This window comes from Ramularia collo-cygni (genome assembly GCF_900074925.1).
Source record: "Ramularia collo-cygni strain URUG2 genome assembly, contig: RCC_scaffold20, whole genome shotgun sequence".
Classification (NCBI taxonomy): domain Eukaryota; kingdom Fungi; phylum Ascomycota; class Dothideomycetes; order Mycosphaerellales; family Mycosphaerellaceae; genus Ramularia; species Ramularia collo-cygni.
Window position 1 is genome coordinate 492,230 of NW_019716274.1, and position 19,081 is coordinate 511,310.

General features: G+C 53.2%; 5 protein-coding genes; 2 read left to right on the top strand and 3 right to left on the bottom strand.

The window, feature by feature from the left end:
• Positions 1 to 1,069: 1,069 nt before the first annotated feature.
• RCC_10025 (related to SPR1-exo-1,3-beta-glucanase precursor) lies at positions 1,070 to 2,517 on the top strand (the record flags this gene model as incomplete). XM_023775260.1 has 3 exons in its annotated part: positions 1,070 to 1,244; positions 1,297 to 2,015; positions 2,071 to 2,517. The coding sequence occupies 3 exons, from the start codon at positions 1,070 to 1,072 to the stop codon at positions 2,515 to 2,517; spliced, it is 1,341 nt and encodes a 446-aa protein (XP_023631028.1).
• A 296-nt stretch (positions 2,518 to 2,813) lies between these two features.
• RCC_10026 (related to Putative channel protein, exgression is glucose repressed by Mig1 and Mig2) lies at positions 2,814 to 4,146 on the bottom strand (the record flags this gene model as incomplete). XM_023775261.1 has 5 exons in its annotated part: positions 2,814 to 3,230; positions 3,292 to 3,570; positions 3,657 to 3,729; positions 3,824 to 4,071; positions 4,126 to 4,146. 5 exons carry the CDS (start codon positions 4,144 to 4,146, stop codon positions 2,814 to 2,816), a joined length of 1,038 nt encoding a protein of 345 aa, XP_023631029.1.
• A 2,066-nt stretch (positions 4,147 to 6,212) lies between these two features.
• Positions 6,213 to 6,709, bottom strand: RCC_10027 (uncharacterized protein; the record flags this gene model as incomplete). XM_023775262.1 has 5 exons in its annotated part: positions 6,213 to 6,233; positions 6,295 to 6,389; positions 6,445 to 6,541; positions 6,613 to 6,658; positions 6,708 to 6,709. Coding segments are annotated over 5 exons (261 nt in total).
• Positions 6,710 to 7,494: 785 nt separating this feature from the next.
• Positions 7,495 to 11,127, top strand: RCC_10028 (uncharacterized protein; the record flags this gene model as incomplete). XM_023775263.1 has 4 exons in its annotated part: positions 7,495 to 7,937; positions 7,991 to 8,070; positions 8,191 to 8,238; positions 8,339 to 11,127. 4 exons carry the CDS (start codon positions 7,495 to 7,497, stop codon positions 11,125 to 11,127), a joined length of 3,360 nt encoding a protein of 1,119 aa, XP_023631031.1.
• Positions 11,128 to 13,712: 2,585 nt separating this feature from the next.
• RCC_10029 (uncharacterized protein) lies at positions 13,713 to 15,224 on the bottom strand (the record flags this gene model as incomplete). XM_023775264.1 has 5 exons in its annotated part: positions 13,713 to 14,466; positions 14,524 to 14,635; positions 14,687 to 14,739; positions 14,789 to 14,873; positions 14,930 to 15,224. The coding sequence occupies 5 exons, from the start codon at positions 15,222 to 15,224 to the stop codon at positions 13,713 to 13,715; spliced, it is 1,299 nt and encodes a 432-aa protein (XP_023631032.1).
• Between the last annotated feature and the right edge of the window lie 3,857 nt (positions 15,225 to 19,081).

Consider the following 19,081-nt stretch of genomic DNA (forward strand, 5'->3'; position numbering starts at 1 on the left):
CTGATTCAACATTGCCAAGTGCTTCAGGTGACGGGCACTCACACTACCCCAACCCTAACGCCGTATTAGACTTCACATCAAGTGTGTGAGAAGAGGCGGGATTCCTGCATTGAGCAACCATATTCTGATCCGCGCAGAAGACAAAGAATCGCGGTATTGAAACAGCTCACATGCTCCGGTGTCGACAGCGGATTTGAAAGAGTCTATGGCCGCACGGGCGAGCCGCCTAATCAGCGCTTGATGCCGAGACAGCGCGAAGCTGCTACAGTCGAAAATACAAGAGAGCAAAAAGATTTCGAGATCGAAGGTTGGCGGCATCTCATCAGGGCACATAGATCTCCACAAGCTCTCGTGTTCGTCCGAGGAAAACAGTGCAACGCCACCTTCCATACCACCGGGGCTTCCCAAAGGGGTGTCGATTGCGAGCCTTCGAAGCGAGACGTTGCGACTATGACCACAAAGCGAAGCGCAAGACTCTCTCGCAGTAGCGTAGGGCGTCTCATACGCTCTTTTGAATATATCATGGCGCGCCTGAAGCATAGGATGCTCGCTGATTATACCACGGGAGGCCTAACCGCCTAAATTTGCAAGCTTCACAGACTTCCAAGTTGGCTCCGATGCTGCCCCCGAATTCTCATCCTTCGACGAAGAATCTACGAACATCACTAAATATAGTGCTATCGTGGTATAGGGCCTAAATGCCACGTCGAGCCGTCGCTCGGGCTGAAGGAGGAAGAACTAGTAGCAACACCACCAACGTAGCGCGGCGAGTCATCTTGATGTGCTCCTGGGCAGCACTTGTTCAGAGTACGTCGATCCGTCCCGTAACAGGTAACTCATGCATTTAGCTTCCGTCAACAGGCTGTACTCATCAAGTCAACACGGGATCTTTTCGTCCTGCTAACGTAGGGCATCCAGCTTCGAGACTTTGCGAACATAACGTCTAATTGTAGAGCCGCTCAGAGAGCGTATCCTGTTTCAYATACAAAAGGTAAGGCATGTTTACATTGGTTTCTCTTCAGCATCAGCTTCCATCCCAGCATTCTTATCCCTGATTACTGTCTCCACAATGCTACACTCTGCTGCTATAGCACTGGCGCTTGCCACCTCAGCCTATGCCTGGCTTCCTATGGATCGAGACCTTGATGCTTTCAACATGACTGCACGTGTGGGAGATMTCTCAGCTCGTTCGTTGCCAAATTTGCCCCAGGGTGTTTCGAAAGTTCGAGGAGTCAACTTGGGTGGTACGTATAGCCACCGAACCTTGTGTGTTGAGCTCATTCTAACACCACACAGGATGGTTGATTGTCGAGCCCTGGATGGCCTGCGAATCATGGAAAGGCTCCCTTGGCTGCGGAATACCCAAGGACGACTGCGGATATCCAGAATCGATGTCTAGCCCATCCGAGTCCAATTGCATGCAGAATCACTACTCCGGTGACAAGCGTGACGAGGGAAATGACAGGTTCGAAGACCATTGGAAGACTTGGATCACGCCTCAAGATATCCAGGACATTCACGATGCTGGTTTGAACACCATTCRGATACCTGTGGGATACTGGTTCTTCCCATCTCTTGTCAAAAAGGGGGAAGTTTTTCCAGACGGCGACAGACAGCATCAGTATCTCGATGCAGTAGTCGACAAGGCTGCTCAGTTGGGAATGTTCGTCATCATCGATTTGCATGCTGCACCAGGTCGACAACRGTCGGACGCATTTACCGGCCAGGACCCTAACCTCGTCCCCTTTTTCTTCCAGTCCGATAACTTTGCCATCGCAGAGGAGTTTCTTCGTAGGATGACGGAGTACATCCACAGCAAGCCATCCTACCAGAAGGCTGTTGGCATGCTTGAGGTTCTCAACGAGCCCGTCACCTACCGTGACAAAGGCGACCGAATCAGAAAGACTGGCTACGACCACGGCCTGTTCGACGACTACTACCCCAACGCCCTCAAGTCCATCCGTGACAAGGAAAATGACATGAACATCTCCAAAGACCAGCGCCTTCATGTACAGGTATGTGCTATAATCAGATCAGAACGTTCCCGATTATTACTGACCATATCAACAGTTCATGAGCGACAAATGGGTACCCGGCAATCCCAGACAGAACTCGGCCGTGGCCAACGATCGTCGTACAGCCTTTGATGATCACAACTACATCGGATTTGGCAACACCGATCGAAACGATCYCATGAGCAAAGCCTGCACCGATGATCGTTCTGTCGAGGGCGAAGACTTCCTGATTACCGGAGAGTGGTCCAACATCAACAGCGTGGACGGTGACGACAATGGTTCATTCTACCGCAAATACTTTGCAGCACAGCAGCAACTATACGAGAAGCCTGCCAATGGCAATAAGCCTGCCATGCAGGGCTGGATCTGGTGGACGTGGAAGACGGAGACGCATAACGAAAAATGGGATTACTCTCTTGCTCTCAGCAAGGGCTGGATCCCTAACGGTGCCAAGGCGCTGGAGCAGAACGTTTATCAGGATGTGTGCTCTGGTCATCGTTAAGATTCTTCTCTCTGGCCAGGATTCTGATTTGGTCGACCACTTGGATGGACAGAATCTTGGCGTTGAGTCTATTATTTCGCTCGCTTTTGAGACGTTGATTGGCACTGTAGCTAGATACTATCTCGATAACACATAAAACACGGTTTGTTCCTTTCGAGATGTGATTCAGGGCGTTGTATATCCAATTTACAGCATGAGGATTTTGATGTTCAAAGGCGACAGTTCATAATCTCATACACGAATCTTCATAGTCCACAGTCTGTGCGCTTCTAACATCCTACGCATCGACTGCCCCCTCACTCCATCCTCTTACCAGCAATAGTAGCGTTCGAAGCTCCCTTTTCCATAGCCATACCTGTTGTCGTCAGATGCAGCATCAGACCCTCTTCTCCATTCTCGTGGTACGCTGCACCTTTACTGATCTTGTGAAGGCTATCCCGCATCAGCATCTCATAATAGGCTGTTGCAAATAGCGTCGCAGGGATATTGACGAGAATTGCTATCCAGGAGTAGTTGTGGAAGGTGAATGCTTCCTTGCCGTAGAATATCGCTGCCACAATCCGGGTCCCGAGATCTCGAGCCATGTTTGTGCTTACGGTGGCTGGAGCCCAGCCCCAGACCATGGTTGCGTAGGCGAGGCCTATAACGAATGGTGCACCGGCCGGCGATATGAACGGATTTGCTTGGTCGAGGACTGCCCAGATCACGATACCCTGGATGTTGTTAGGTTGAACGTAGTAAGATTGTCGTGAGAGGCAAAGAGGAAATGCTCACAAGATAGGAGTCAACAAAGAACTCAATGAGGAACAGATATCCCAGATTATTCTGTTCGGTCCCTGGGAATGAGCAAAGGAAGGAAGCTGGTCCTCCGTTGAAGACCATGCTCGTCACGCCGGATGCCCTCAATGTTTCCTCATATGCAGATATCTGCTGGTGATACATGCCCATGAGCAGCAAACCGGCAACGAAAGATCCGAGGATTTGGGAGAATATATAGTACGGCACCTTCTTCCACGGGAAGCCTTGCCWGACTGCGAAACATATCGTGATGGCCTAGTTCTCGTCAGCGTTCAAGATCCTTCTTAAGAGATGATGAGCTCTTCGCTGTGATGGAGCATTGTGCGTTAGTCTCGACTTACCGGGTTGAAGTGTCCTCCACTAACAGGAGCGCAGGTGATTATAGCAAACGCTATTCCTAGGGCGAATGCCCATCTGTTGAACCGTTAGCTATTGTAACACAAAACGGCCTGTTAAGGGCTTGTTTGCTAAGTGTTTGCGAGACGATATGAGACACGATCCGACTCACCCAACGGAGAATAGACTACCAAAAGCAGCGTCCTCTTTATTCAGCATAAAGGCAGCCGTAGCGGCTATGCCAGGGAATACATAGAAGAAGACTCCTGTTGCTTCTGCTACACACTCTCGAAGCCATCGAGGTCTTGCATGCTCGAAGTCGAGTTTTCTTTGCGATACGGGTTTGGTAGCGACGACGTGACGTGCGTAGTGGTGCTGAATAGCCTCTGTGGCTCCAATTTCGAGATCATGGGTGTGAAGCTGTTCTATTCAGATATATGTTCGATGTTCATGACTGTATTGAGTAGTGCTTACTCGCTCCAAGTGATCATCCATTTTTCTTGCCAGACTATCGAAGCCTTATTAGAATTTGAGTCGAATAGCAGTAGCAGGCGATGTACAGAATTTGTACTGCACGATGGCGGCACAGAGACACTATTTATGAGCTCTGCTTCGCGGACGGAGTTAAGGGCCTCCAAGTCAATGAGTCGGACGCACGGGAACAGATGTCGCCTAAGTTCAGGGTTGCCTTTCACCTGCCTTTCCTGGTACGGGAGTACGTCTTGGAGGATGTTATCGCGCCTGAGATGTGGAGCCGTCGTCCGTTCTGTTGGACTGTAAGCGGCAGCATCTCCAGCTCACAGGTTCCACTTCGGCCACGTTGAAATCAGACAGCGGCAGCTAGAGGAATACGATCTCGACTCTGCATCTGTCTGACACCGTGTGTCTTATGCAACAGAATCGCAGTACTGATCCGGTTGGGCTAAGCCTTCGTAGTCTCATCTGATGCTTGCATAAGACCGCTAAGCTTCAGACCGTGGCGACGCCCACGAGCTTGTCGCATTATCGATCTGCAGGGAACACCGGGCCCACGAGGGCAAGGATTGCAGTTGAAGGCGCCTGCACGCGTGTCCATGCCGTGTGCTCGGTGGCGTTCTCCGTGCGAACCGCGAWCCCCGCGCACCTGAGTTCGCAAATCAATCCTTCAGGCAGAAAGTTGAAGCATAACAGAATGTCTGCTATAATCTTTGTGCCAATGATTGAATGGTTGTTCTATGCGACAAGGACTCTCTATACGCGTAAGGTCGATAAATCGTTATAGGTGACGTCGCATGAGCGCGAGTTTCAAGGTTTCACACATGGGGTAGAATATGGGGTTCTCCATATTTCATGTGGGTCGCTGGTGGATTTCCATGCCCGAAACCCAATGTCCGTGTTCGCGGAGGTGTGCTGGATCTGGGCAATGTGCCTTGCTCGGTCTGCGGTATATGGCGGAAGCGGGCGGTCAGGCGCATTCTTTGACAGTCGGCGTTAACCAGGGTGGTGAACGAGGTTTCTCTAGCGTCTTGAAGCATCAGAATGAAATGCGCGGCGTAAAGTACTAAACTTCAGCAAGGTTCCCGGCAAATTCGGTCGAGAGCAACCTGCAACTGGCGTTGGCCCGCTCCAAGTCTGTTACACTCCGATGCGTGCGAGAGCTATAACACGTGAGCGCGACATCTGACCGGCCGATGGTCAAATTTGGTCTTACGGAAGCGTCTAATCGGGTGGGAAGGCTAGAGTAGTCGATATCTCCGAGGCTGACATCCCATCGTACTTCCTGATAGTTCCCGTAAAGAGAGTTGTTGCTGTACACGAAGCGCCAACGCCGTTCCACATCATTCAATCACGCAAAGGAGKTCACGGTGAGCGCTCGACAGTCTGGCGTGTTCAACTTCTGCATTTGCCTACGCAAACGCTTCCAGGATCTGCCTAGAGCTGCGGTGAGTCGTAAAGTCTTCTGTTGCGCAGGAAAGCACTGTTCAGAGTACTCTCGTCAATACCTCAATGTACCCGTATGAGGCTCAGAGGTGTGTGCTGACGTCAATGGGTTGGAAACGCCCAGAAGAGCGAGTACTGTTGCTACCAGTAGGGTTATCTTAGGGAAAAAGACCTTACCGCCCGACTCTGTTGTCAAAGAAGACCGAGCCTTTATCGTGTTGTGGGGGCAGCCAGGAGACGTCGGGATGAGGGCTGCGAGCTATACACCTCAGGGCTCCTGGACTCTTGTGAACTTCAATCGAGAGCGCTGAGCTTTGGTCTTTCATCTCTTGAGTCATTGTTCTCGACCACTTGATTTTGATGGTAGCGGGCAACATGACGTGCAGCAACTTCGCACACAGATTGCATGCCTCTGCAGACCGAAGAGACTGTGTCCGTCCATTCTGCATATATTGACTGTTGAGTCCACCGAGTCGGCCTCCTTTGCACGTCTTCCGTGCATCGCCACACAGCAGCACAGCAGGAGGCTGCGATGATGTTTCTCGCTATTAGAACTGGAAAACGCTCGTGGTGCACCTACCTCGGCATGATTGAAGTTATGTGAGCACAAAGGGAACATTTCTGGGCGTTACATTGAGAGTCTAGCATACGCCCTTTTCAAGCTGTTTGACACATATTAGCATGGTGTCCTCCCCAACGTCAACAGCACCGAGTACCACTTACTCTCCACGGGTTGCTCAGCTCAAAGCCAGCGGGCGCCTTGGGGTTGTCCGTCTGTCCTCTGAGGAACCCTGTAAGGCGTCGGTCGCGATCCATCACTGCAACACCGTGTCAGCCTTGCCCTCGTGCTTTCTCCCGCCCACCCTGACGTACTTTGTCTGTCCCACTGATCCACCGAGTGCCTCTGGCGCTTGCCCCCGTTCTGCATGTGTCTCAACTTGGAAAGTCCAGCACCGGTAAGGCCGAAGAACTGCACAGATTCAGGCGTCAGTGGTAATCCCCAGTGTTGAGGAGGTAWCGCGCGGTCGCGGTGGGACATACGCCGGTGCAGATAACATAGGGCAGCAGTGCTTCGAAGGGTACTCCCCTGCCGGCGCGTCAGTCACATCCTGAAAATCGAGGGTATGGAAGCATACATGGTGTCGTCTGTCGATGGTGTCGTGGTCTGCAAGCCAATGCTCGGCGGGTGGCTGCAATGCGATGCGAATGGGCAGCTTGCAGTCGAAGGTGGAGTCGGAAGTGAGGAAGTGAGGCTTCGAGCAACGGGAAGACCAAAGGTCGGCCTACCACGACCCTTTGCGATTCTTCGCTCTGCGTTCCACCAGCCCGACCAGATCTCTCAATCAAAATTTCCTACTTACATACGAATTATCAATGAGAATTGATCAGTGTCTACCAGAGCGACTCGATTGAGCTCATGCCGCCGGATTCAGTCCCAGCACTTGATTGGGACAAGCTTGCCACAAGCACCAGCAATCAGAAGGGGCATTCGCGGCGTCGACACCGTGGCATTGTCATTCCCATCGCGCGCCCTTCCACTGCCATCACCGCCGTCGCCTGATCAGTCACTACCCATTGATTCGCGCAACTCGCCCATCCGCCACGACCGAGCCCATCTGTCATCATCTACAACCAGACCAGGCCGATTAGTCACCCTTCCACACACGGCACCTCTGGGACAGCTACGACCACAGCGCCCAACGCCTGCCACGCCAATCTCAGGACACGCATATCGCACGACTGCGTTCTTGAAGACGAAATACGCGTCGCAACACACAGAAATCACGTTTGGACAAAAGTCTTGGCATCGGCAGGCTGTGGACCTGTTGCGCATGAGAGCGCAGCAGCAGTGACCGCGACGCGCATCAGCTGAAGACGGCGACAGCTTGAAGATAGGCAGAGAACAATTCACATGGGCGCTCGATGAGCCTGACAGCCAAAGTGGCTACCATAATCCTCTCCAACCGCGCGGCGCCCACGCCTTCGAGGGTTCGCACGCGTGGTGTCGACTACCGTGCCCACGCGCGGGAGGTTGAGATGGACGACGATGAAGATGCCGACGCGCCGGTAGCCGAGGAGCTCGACGCTGACGCCGACATGCTGCTTGGGCCGGACGCGGAGCCCGACGACGAGGGCTCTGATGCGGACGCGGAAGGCGAGGACGATGATGAGAGCGAATTTGTTGGCGCCGTGAAGACTAGGTCGGCGAGAGCGAGGAACGTGCTAGAGGACGAGGAGTCGGCAGTCGAGGATCCAGACCACGACGGTGACTCTGACGATTCGTCTCAAGCGGAAGACGACTGGGAGGCTGCCGATGATGCTGAAGAAGACCAGAAAGTCTCTCATATCGATGCGAATCGTTGCGTGTAAGTCGCATTGTCGCTGGGTTGATGTCGACGACTGCTAATGCACGGTGCAGATTTTGCCACCAGAGCGAGGACAAGGACCCAAGTCCAGAATATGAAGAGTATCTGGCGTGTTCAGTGTGTGGTGATAATGGTACGTGCGCGAGAACTTTAGCATTCAACTTTGGTGTCGATGTCACAAGATGGAAGAATCGCGGCAAAGCAACAAATGATAACATTTCGAGGGTCCAAGCGCTGACTTTCGTTCCTGCAGCCCACCGGCAATGTGCCAGAAGTGCAGGCTCGCTAGCTTCCGACGAAGGTGCGTGAGATTCCAGAGATCGGCCCGCAATTTTGTGGTTTGCCTCATGGACAGTCCAAACAACCTCATTGTCTTGATTTCAAACTGACACATCGGGCAGATGCATCTCACTGGCGTTGTCAAGACTGCGTGGCTAATGGCCTGGAGGAAGAGCTTAAAGATGTTCCACAGATGCTATCCGATCGTCGACGCTCTTCTGCACCGAAGATGGCACGGGACTTGTTGCCGGCCGTTCGAGGAGGCATCAAGCCCGGTTCGCATTCTGTTTTCAACACTCTCATCCTGCCGGATGATGAACTGGACGGATCGAGATCGCTTAGAAAGCGCAAGACCCCTTCAGAAGACATTGATGAGCCGCCGAGACCCGCTGTGCGGAAACGCATAAAGACCAGTCCAAACGACGAGGATCACCACTCTCACCCGCCCGAAGACGAGGAACCGGGAGGCGGCGACGAAGATGAACTAGCCGCCAATGCCACATTGGAGCCAAATTCACACCCGTGTCCTAGGGGCGATGCTGATAATGGGAGCGCAGACCCTGAATCGCCCAAGTCCCGCTCTGGTCGACCACAACGACACTACAAAAATCGAAAACGTGGGGCATGGATTGTCTCGCGGTCGGAGGAGCCAAAGAGTATCATCATGGCGTTCTCGGTGACAATTGCACAATGGGATCAGATCGAACGCGATGTGGTGAAGAAGCAGAAACGAAGAGAGCGTGACCGACTACGCCGTGCACGCAACAGCCGCCGGACCATTACCGCCGAGCCTGAGGACACTCTTGTCCCCTTCCCCACTGTTCAGACCACCATGTACACCAGCCCTTACTACCCGTTCCGCGACAAGGAGCCAGACGAGTCGAAGCAGAAGCCATATGGCGGTATACTGACCGATGCAGAAGCAGACACCTCGCGGACATTCCCAAACGATGCCGATATTCAGGCCTTCAAGAATGCCCAAGAGAAGTCCAAACGAGAGTGGCAGGAAAAAGTCGACAAGATGGCAGATCCTCCCGTGAGAGCAAAGCAAGCCAGCCAAGCGAGCAAGATCAAGTGCATCAATTTCGGCCATTACGAGATCGACACCTGGCATGCTGCGCCATACCCTGAGGAGTACAGCCGCAACAAGCACTTGTACATTTGTGAATTCTGTCTCAAGTACATGAGCTCAGACTATGTCGCGTGGCGGCACAAACTGAAATGCGCTGCCAAACATCCACCTGGGGATGAAATATACCGTCAGGTAGTCACAAATCCAGATTCAGGTTCCGAAACGACCATATCATTCTTCGAAGTCGATGGACGCCGGAACCCCTTGTATTGCCAGAATCTCTGCTTGCTGGCGAAGTTGTTCCWCGGCTCGAAGACGCTCTACTACGATGTAGAGCCGTTTCTGTTTTACATCATGACTGAGAATGATGATTTTGGGTGCCACTTTGTCGGCTACTTCTCAAAGGAGAAGCGCGGTTGCGGTCCAGCGCCATCCATGGACCCTCACACTTCTTTCGACGAGGCACAAGTCGCACAGGGAGCCGGCGCCGCAGATGCGAACCTTGAAGGCACTGCACAGGATCCTGCTATCGTTAATCCCGGCAACAATGTGTCGTGCATTCTGGTGCTTCCAATACACATGCGACGTGGATTTGGAAGGGTCTTGATCGAGTTTTCCTACCTTTTGACGATGGTGGAGGGCCGCACRGGCTCGCCTGAGAAGCCTTTGTCTGACATGGGTCTCGTCTCCTATCGCTCTTACTGGCGGACGGTTCTTTGTAAGCTTCTGCTGCGCTACGAAGGCAAGGAGACGTCTTCAAGCGAGCCAGCGAAACCTGTCTCCATCATTCAGATTGCAAAGGAGACTGGTATGACACCGGACGACATCGTCTCTACTCTGGAAGCTCTCCGCTTCCTGGTCCGAGATCCCGTCACGAAGTCGTATGCTATTCGAGTCGACTATGACTACATGAAGGAGTACGTCGACAAGCACGAGAAGAAGGCCACCATAAAAATTAATCCGGATTGTCTGCGATGGACACCGTACGTGATGGGCAGGCCGACCAATCTCTTTGCTATGGGCGAGGAAAGCGCTCAACCGGTGCAAACAGTCGCACAGAGGGTTGAACCACCTGAGCTTCCCGAAGAGCCCGAGGAGGGCGTGCAACAAACATTAAAATCCCAACAGCAGTCGGGTATCACCTTGCAGAAGCAGGACAGTGGTGGAGGCAGCGAGATTGGCGTCACTGGGCTTCCTCCAGCGCCTCTACAGTTGCTTAACGGCACATCGATTTCAAAGTCGCCAAAGAGCCGTAAAAAGACCCCACCGCCGTCACTCGATTTGAGCGCGCAACCAGCGCGGCAGCCTGACGACACCACCACAGGTGGCTCACCAAGCCGCCGATACTCGCCCCGCAAGACACCAAATCATGGCATTCCACAAACAGCTTTTGCTGACTCTGCGGAAGCGAGTCCTGCATCGTTTCAAACGACTTCTGCCAACGGCTCTGGTTCGGGATCCCACCCCAGCCCAGCGGGTTCAATCCCGCCGACCCGGTATGAAGTGTTCCCGCCAGTTCCCGGCGGAGCCGCGAAGAAGCGTGGCAGGCCGGTAGGCAGAAGAAGCACAAACAACACTCCGGCACGAAGGTCAGCAGCCACGGGTAGGACTTCAAGGAGACATGTTCCAGCGTTCGGTAGTCCCAGCCGCAATACTCCCCGTGCTGCCAGTGGTCAAAGAAGGACCAGAAGCGCGCTATCGGAGTTCGCTTTAAGTGCTACCGCTCCTGAAGAAGACACCAGAGCTGATGAAGAAGAAGAAGAAGAAGCCGTGGTCACGGACAACGACGATGAGGCTGACGCCCCGGGCGAAGTCGACGAAGAAATCATGTACGAGTAGTGAGATTGCATCATGCGACTGTGGCTCGAATTGTCAATCTCTAGCGCCGAGTTGGGGCGTTTGATTGTGTGAATGACACGGGGACTTTCAGTCTAGTCAGGAGTATGTTGACGAACCTCATCTCGTTGGTCTCGTCGCGCATACCATGGGGCACATGTATTTAATGCTGTAATGATAGTGGCCCAGCAGGCTACAAAGCTTACCTTACCACTCGACTACGGTTTTCGGTAGCAAGCGAAGTATCCACGGGTCTGTCATGTCACCTGGATGGTCAGTTGTATGCTTCCATTGATGGACGCATAACGTGCGAACTTGCGTATTAGAATAAGATAAGTTTCTTTGATGGCGTTTTGTCTCGTAGAAGGCCATTACAGCAGTCTGGCTCTGTTCACATTCTGTGGCCATGTCTCGCATTCGAGATCGATGCTCTAGGATGATGATAGACAAGATCCAAAGTGCAGGGCACGAATATTCAGCGGCATTTTGGTACAGGTGCATTTTGGCACAGTTCGCGGTCTTGGACCTGAAAGACCGCCTAAAGTCGAGCAACGTCGAGTGAAGGTCTTGCACGGCGGACGATGTGTATAGCTGTCTGTCGGGCCGTTGTATCGCCATAGCGAGCATCTGCTAGGATACCTTAGGTGTGCATCTAGTAAGGTAAAGACCCTCGCGTCTTCACAGTGACGAATCGACGGAAGGATCGTAGAACCGATTCCCGAACCGAATTTTCCACGACGACCGATTTTGCGATGGTGCTTGTAAGTTGTGGCTGCCCTGCTCGGCCTTGTTGGAGTCTTTGAAAGCGCGCCTCACCGACACCTTTCACCATGCTCTGATGAGCAAGTGACTAGGGACTAAACAGGACGAACAAAACCACGCTTCTCGAAGTGAGCTGCGGTTTTCCCGACGTTTTTGATGCTGCTTAGTCCCTCAATTTCAATGTCTTCGAGTACATGCATCTCAGTTCAGTGTAGCCAGTGAAGGTATATTGAATCTCGCTTCGTTGCCTTCCACGCTACTCAATAGAAACGGACGAGCGGGCCACGGGGCATATCGAAGCTCCATGTCCGACGAATACGATGTGTCCAATCCAGGTTTGGCGGATCGCCAGTCAATAATTTGTTAACAATCGACACGCGAGCGCCGAGACCAGCTTTTATTGCTTCTCTCGGTGGCCACAATTTAGGACGTGGAGCTCAAGGAGCAGATATTTGTGGTCCAGTACGAGAGTACCAGGGCAGTAGCTCCGTCGATCTTGGTCAGGATTCCATGCAACGAGAGACGCTCTTGGAAGTCGCCGACTCACTCACTCACTTATGGCGTTAATTTACGTCCTCGGAGCCGCGACAGCTTCGCACATGGCTTTTGCCCCAGTTAATCGTGGGGTCAGTCGGTAGCGCAGCGCATGCAGCTCTGACAGAATGAGCCAACCAAAGGATGCCCCTAGCCGCTGCGACAAGTCGAAACTCGCAAGATGATTCGACATCGAAGCAGCGGTGGAGCTCCCCGTCCAGCGCGCCCAGCCAAACCCAGAAACGACCAGGATGGTGCGGCCGAGGAATATGGCGCTATCGCCGGTCCAATTCGCCGATCTCTGTGGTTGTTTGACTAGCCTTGTTCCGCGCCGTGAAGATTGTGGGTCATCTACAAATGATTGATCATAAAGATGAAGGCTTGACAGCAGCACTTCAATCGCTTGTCAATACATAGAGCAAGCAGTAATAATAAGGTAAGGCATTGTTGGCGAAGTCCGGACCCAAATCCGGCGGGCAGCTATACGGAGTTCCGTGAAGAGGAGACGCTGTTTTGTGTCCGATTATGTTATCACTCACATCGGTTGCGTTGCGCAATGACATGGAGGCTTGGAGCTTACATCCGACAAGCGAGTCTGTTCCAAATTCGACCTGCACAATAATATTGGACAGAACAATTCTGCCTGGGGAGAGCCGCAACGAGGGTATATAGAATTATTGAGTTTAGTATTAATAAATGAATGTGCTGCCGCATAGTCGTTCAGTATCGTAGAATGCCTTGAGACCTACTCCGTTAGATGGATGCTGCCCCGGTGAACAAATGCTGCCTCCCAATGTGCCCGTGCTGAACGCCTCGCTGTCATTAAAGGGACCGATTTCGTTACGATCATTGACTGAATTCGCCTTGCCTGCGAGAGATGGCTCCAGCTGTCATGCATGATGGACGCCATTCGCTTGGCGGCATGGAACAAGCAGCCCGTGGTGGACATTTTTGCACATGGCAAAACAAGCGGCTTGCCAATTGTATTCCGAAACGCAACATGATAGATATCACGTCTCGATGCGTCTTGTCAGAAAGGGCGTCCTGTTTCAATCTGCAGGCGGCTAAAGCTCCGAAATGCCATAGGACTGCACGACTCCTGGCAATATGCGACAGTCGTGTCATTTGATGCGGAATTCCGCATTCGTTTTCGATTCATGGTGCTCGTTCCTAGTCCGGATATGAAAGCAGCACATTATTATTCCTAGTTGCGTGMCTTTGTAAGTTGGCAGGTCAACGATCGGTGCAGTTCATCGACAGATCCAGACGGTAGATTGGAGCTGTTCAACCGGCTAGAACTTCTGGTCTGCGGCGCCGTAGGCAGGGAATCCTCCCGGTACGTCGCCCGGCTCAGCGGGATAGATCCCACCTGTTGGCAGGTATCCCGTACTGTATCCTAAGTTGTGACCAGAGGATAGAGCAGCGCCGTCGGATATCGAGCTCAGATCTGGATATGAAGGGCCAACATCTCCCTGCGCTTGTCCCGGATATTGCCCTTGTGTCTGTGTATAGTAACTGTTGTTATAGTACTGGCGGGGGACCGCGCTTGCCGCTGCTGTTGCGCCTGGATCGCCGAACGTCTGCTGCTGCGAAACCGCCGCGGAGGTTGGATAAGCAGGCTGCTGGTTGCTGCCGGTAGAGGTTGGTGATGGCAAAGCGCTCTGCTGGTGGATCGTTTGCCAGCTCACTGGTGTCTGAGGTCCCATGGGTTGCTGGCGATTCATAATCGGTATGTTAAGGGGCGAGTGAGCTTGCGGTCCGTAGCTGTTAGAGACGCGTTGTTGATCGCTGGATGCCCACGTGCGACTCCCCGAGGACATCGAATTGTTGTAGTGAGGAGCTGGAGGCTCTCCAACAGGCATGTGCTGGGACTGATACATGTGCGCGGAGTCGTAGTCGCCGCTGGATCGATGTCGTTTTGCAGCGGGAGACTGAGCGGAGGACATATAGTGGTCTTGGACCGCACCTCCGAAGATGCCTGGGTGATTCGCAGGAGATGATGTGTCTTGCGGCGACGCATTGTTGAACGCCCGCTTTGTGCCAATGCTGTGTGTGATCAGCAAATGGAAGCATGCTGCGAAAGCTTTGGCGGGCTTAACTTACCCAGACCCGGCACGGTTGTCTTTGCGCACTCGAAGCTTGACCCCTTGGTCCGAAAACGTACGCGTCAGGTGCGTCGACTCAGACATGCTGCCAAAGTCCCTCTGCGCCAATACTGCAGGGAGTCAGCACTGTCGGAGGGTAACTTTTACCATCTTTGACCTACCGGGGAAAACATCTGAATCAATGCCACTCATGTAGACGACTTGATCGCTATCCCTGCTGGTCGTTAGCTTGAGACTCTGCCCCGTAGACGCGACCAACCTACTTGGCAGTATCGAAGAGGCTGAAGCGAAGCTTGTAATGCCCAATTTTACGGGCTGAGATATCCCCAAAGACGAAGAATCCGCCATCTTCAGAGCAGTTAGCAAACCAAGTCTGATATATCAACTAATTGAGGAGTGCGTACCTTTGTTGTTGATGTCCTTCAGTCTGTGCAATGAAGAGACGGTCTGTCCGATGAGATTTCTCCCGGGCATCAATTCTTCCCCTCCATCTTTGCAGAGAATCAACGTGACCATCATGAATGTTCGAGGGCTCACCAGCCACTGGCTATTCGCTGCATCTCGGGGATCGTCGTACTTGAGCTCGATGATGGGAGGTGGATCTATCGGCTTCCGGTTTTTTGGGTTGTTCTCTTGAACGACTTGAGCTCGTACTGGTTGTTGTCGAACAATCAGTCGCACACTGTTGCGTGCCATCATGCTTGCCTAACGTTGGCACTCAGAGCTGCCCGCACGACTTTCGGCAGTAAGTCAAGGTTTGGATGGATGGACTGTTGGCGATTATCCGTGGAAAGGTTGATGCTTCGAATGGTACGCAACGAGAAGTCGCGCGTTGGGGGACCAAAGCCCAATTGTATGCCGTGGGCCGCCAAGAGGACAGAAAAACTGAACGGGTAATCACCTGCGATGTGATTGCTGTGCGGCAACGTCGGATGGTTCAAGCTCGAGGAATCGTCACCGCGACCGGCTGGAATAATGAGATTGCAAGTCGTTGGCACGGAAGAGGTAATCACACGCTTAGCTGTTCGAATAGTACGTGCTTGAGAAATAATGGTGATGATTCGACGTGCTCGCAAGAAACAATGGTGATGAGTCGATGTGCTGTCCGTTGTCAATCGGTCGAGGTTCTGCGATCCGTATGACGAGACGCGGAAGAGAAGCTGCGTATTGATAGTACGAGCCTTGGAAGCTGTCGCAGACGTTGTGGTGCCTTCCGCAACGGGTTCCTGAGCAATAAGAAGCGGCAACGCTCTCCCGACCCCGTGTCTCAAGACGGCTTTTCGTCCCAAATGGCGGCTCTACGATTCCAAGATTGAGAGCAAGTGCTCTACAGGATCGACGGACGTCTGCGCAGACCAAGATGAGAGAAGACCAGCAAGCGGGCCGCAGTAAGTGCACCCAAGAATATGAACCCGACTCCGCGAGGTGCCTTGCAGGAAGCTGGAGGTCGCCGCGGATTTGGATGTCGTCAACCGGCTCTGAAACTGGCTACCCACTCTCTTTTTGGGGGTTAGTTGTGGTTTCAGATGGTCGATGCAAAAGATGGGTGAGACCGGAATGGGATCCAGTTCCAGCCTGCTCTATCTAGTAGTAGTGATCGACTGCTCGGTGCTAGCTCCCGATGTCGATGGAGGGGAGGTACTCAATCGAGGTCCGGCGAAAAACTCTTCGAAGCACAATGAGAGTGGAAGGGAGTAACGGTGAGCAGCCAGACACGTCTCCCTTGCCGTCTCATCAATACTGGCGCCGCAGCAGCGTGATGTTGTATGCCCACTTCGCAGCCGCGAGCAGTCCACTGCCGGCCTGTGAGTGGTGGTTGAGTGCAGGAAGCTTTGTGGTTTCGCTACCACCGTCTGCAGCAGGGAGGCTTCGGGAGCTGCGATCCGATTTCCGCGAACACGGCCTACGTCTGCAGCGGTGCAGCTGGATGTTGGCTAGCAAGCGGCAGTGGGGTTGAAGATCACAACCAGAGAAAGGTCAGAGGGAGGCGGGTCTGCTGGCGGCATCACACGGATTTTTCAGGTTGCATCATCATATGGCCGCTGCCGCTAGCATTCAGAGTGGAAACAATGGAGGATCAACACCAACGGGTCCGCATGGCCGCTGGCGACAGACCAAGGCGGCGCCGGGATGCCAATTCGTGCAAGGTACTTGGGACGGGTCTCGTGGCGCTGGCGATGTCGGGCACCACCACGACTGGACTCTGCGCGTCGCTTCCGTATCAATTTCGACATCATGCGAAGAACAGCCCTGGAGGCTAGCACTAAGCAGACGGCTGCGGAGCACCCTTGCAAGCCGGGTCCACTCCAAGAGAACGACAGCCAAACTCTAATGGGCCCCATTTGCAACGCGCGAGGGAGGGCTCACCGGCCTCAGCGCCGGTGGCGGACAGCTCATGAGCAGCCACATCTCTGACCTGCGCCGATCTCCAAAAGTCAATGGCATGCGTGAATCATTATTAAAACTCCATGGCCGGCTGCAGAGGATGACTTCTGGCCCTTCGCACCCGTCGCCCACCCACGCGTCTAGGTATTCACGCCCGCCTCGTCACCTGCCTATGGTGGAGCACAGCACAGCAGGGCGCACAAAAGCACTCCGGCCGCAGTGCTACGAGTCAATCGGCGTGCAGTCGGCTTAGTCTCGCCAATTAAATGGCGAGACTGGTGCTACCAGACACGTTCTCAACGGACGCCGACATATCTTGACAGTTCTCGCGTGGCAACCCTGCTCTGAGAAGCTCGTTTCCATCAAGCGGTTGGCTATTGTCTCTCGGGGTCAGACTCAAACCATAGTGCCACACTGGGACGCCAGACGTCGGCAAGACGATCAGAAGAAGGTTGATCGGAACGACAGCAACCGGGTTGACTGCCTTCTAGGGTCGCGGTGGAAGTACATCACGTGAAGCAGGGATTGTGACTCGTAATCGCACACTCACTTTAGCCTCACTCCTCCGTATCGCACGCACATGACACAACACCCCGGCATCCGCAGTACGTACGTACCTACGTCCACCTCGTTATTGTTCCAGTCGCTGGCTGTGAAATGATGGTGGCGCAAGATTATTTTGCATCGGACGAAAGGCAAGAAAGCTGACGTCTTGATGTCTTGGCATCCTTCTGTTGTCAGACCCGTGGACTGCTTTCGAATGACCCTGGCGAAGAGATAATCCATCACACGGTGTGTTCCAGGGGCATGCGGTTCTGATGACCCGTCCTCCACTTGCCCGTGGAGCGCTGCAGGCGTGTGTTGGTCGGCGGTCGCACTCGCAGTCAACGGCTTTTAAGCGCACATGGCACAACCGACTTGTGACACCTCGCCAGCGAACCCCTTGCTGTGATAGTAAACGACCTTTTGAATCCGGCGTTCCAAACAATGGGATTGTGCCCAATCTTGAGGCCAAACGTTTCGCTCTGGCGGACATTCTACGTTGGACGTAAACTGAAAGATGGCTGGCGACTTGCCGGCCATCTGCTCCGGTCGGGGATTCGGGCGTCAAGGAGATCCTCGAAGCAGTCAGCGTACAGTATCCACATCCTGTCTTTTCGTCTAATTGAGTGTGCTGTCACACGCGCGTATGCTCGCCTAGCGAAGTCGCCAACAAACGTTTGCCGGGCGTGAGTGTAGTACAACGCCGTGTGCCTTTGCTCGGTTGAAGGGACTGTACGCATCCATGGATGCTTCTAGCGTTCCATCCCCGGTCTGGTGGCTGCCACGCGACAGTCTAGGATTCTCTTTACTTTCCCAGGTTTCTCACAAGATGAAGCGTGGTTCGATGTCGATCATTCTTCCACCGCAGATACCACTTGGCTGAAAGGGGCGCCATACCTTAAACCTCGCTGCTTCAAAATGCTTCTGCTTGGAATCTGCAGTGATGCAAATCACACATAGTCAAGACTATTCGCTCCCATTTTCTTGTGATGTACCTCTGAGTACCCCCCAATAGGCACATTTCTGCATCAGGACCTTCGACTGCTGGCGAAAGACGCTCGTACGACGTTAGACTCCAGGATTGAAATGAATAGCGCGACCTTCCGGGTCTGAGCAACTTGGGAAGGCTCGTAAATGTGTCCGTTCTCTGTTGGCAGCACATCTGGAAGTGGCTTTGATTCACTTGCGTTCTCGCGCAAATACAGGCAAGGTATTCTTCGTTCAGCTACAAAGAAACACCACTTCGGTCAACGTAGAGACCTCAGCTCTTACTGGTGATTCCGTCAACTCTGCACGTCTACAGGCGCCGCTTGAAGCATGAGAATATAATGATTACCGAACGGACTGATGTCCTTCTCAGGCTTATCTATATCGCGTAGGCCGGAAACCATGCCAACGCATCCATGGATGGTTCTCTGGAAGTTCCATTCCACTCCTATGCGCCGAGATGCTAATCTGTGACCTCAACCTCAACTGGCGTCAAATGCTAATTGACTGCTCGATCTCCAGGTTTCCGGGAGCTATACTGTGTAGAACGGACCTCGATTTGGATCTGCTTCCACTGCAGCAAGTGGATATTCTGCTGCTATCTACATCTTTCCCGGTTTCTGGCGTGAGAGTCAACACGA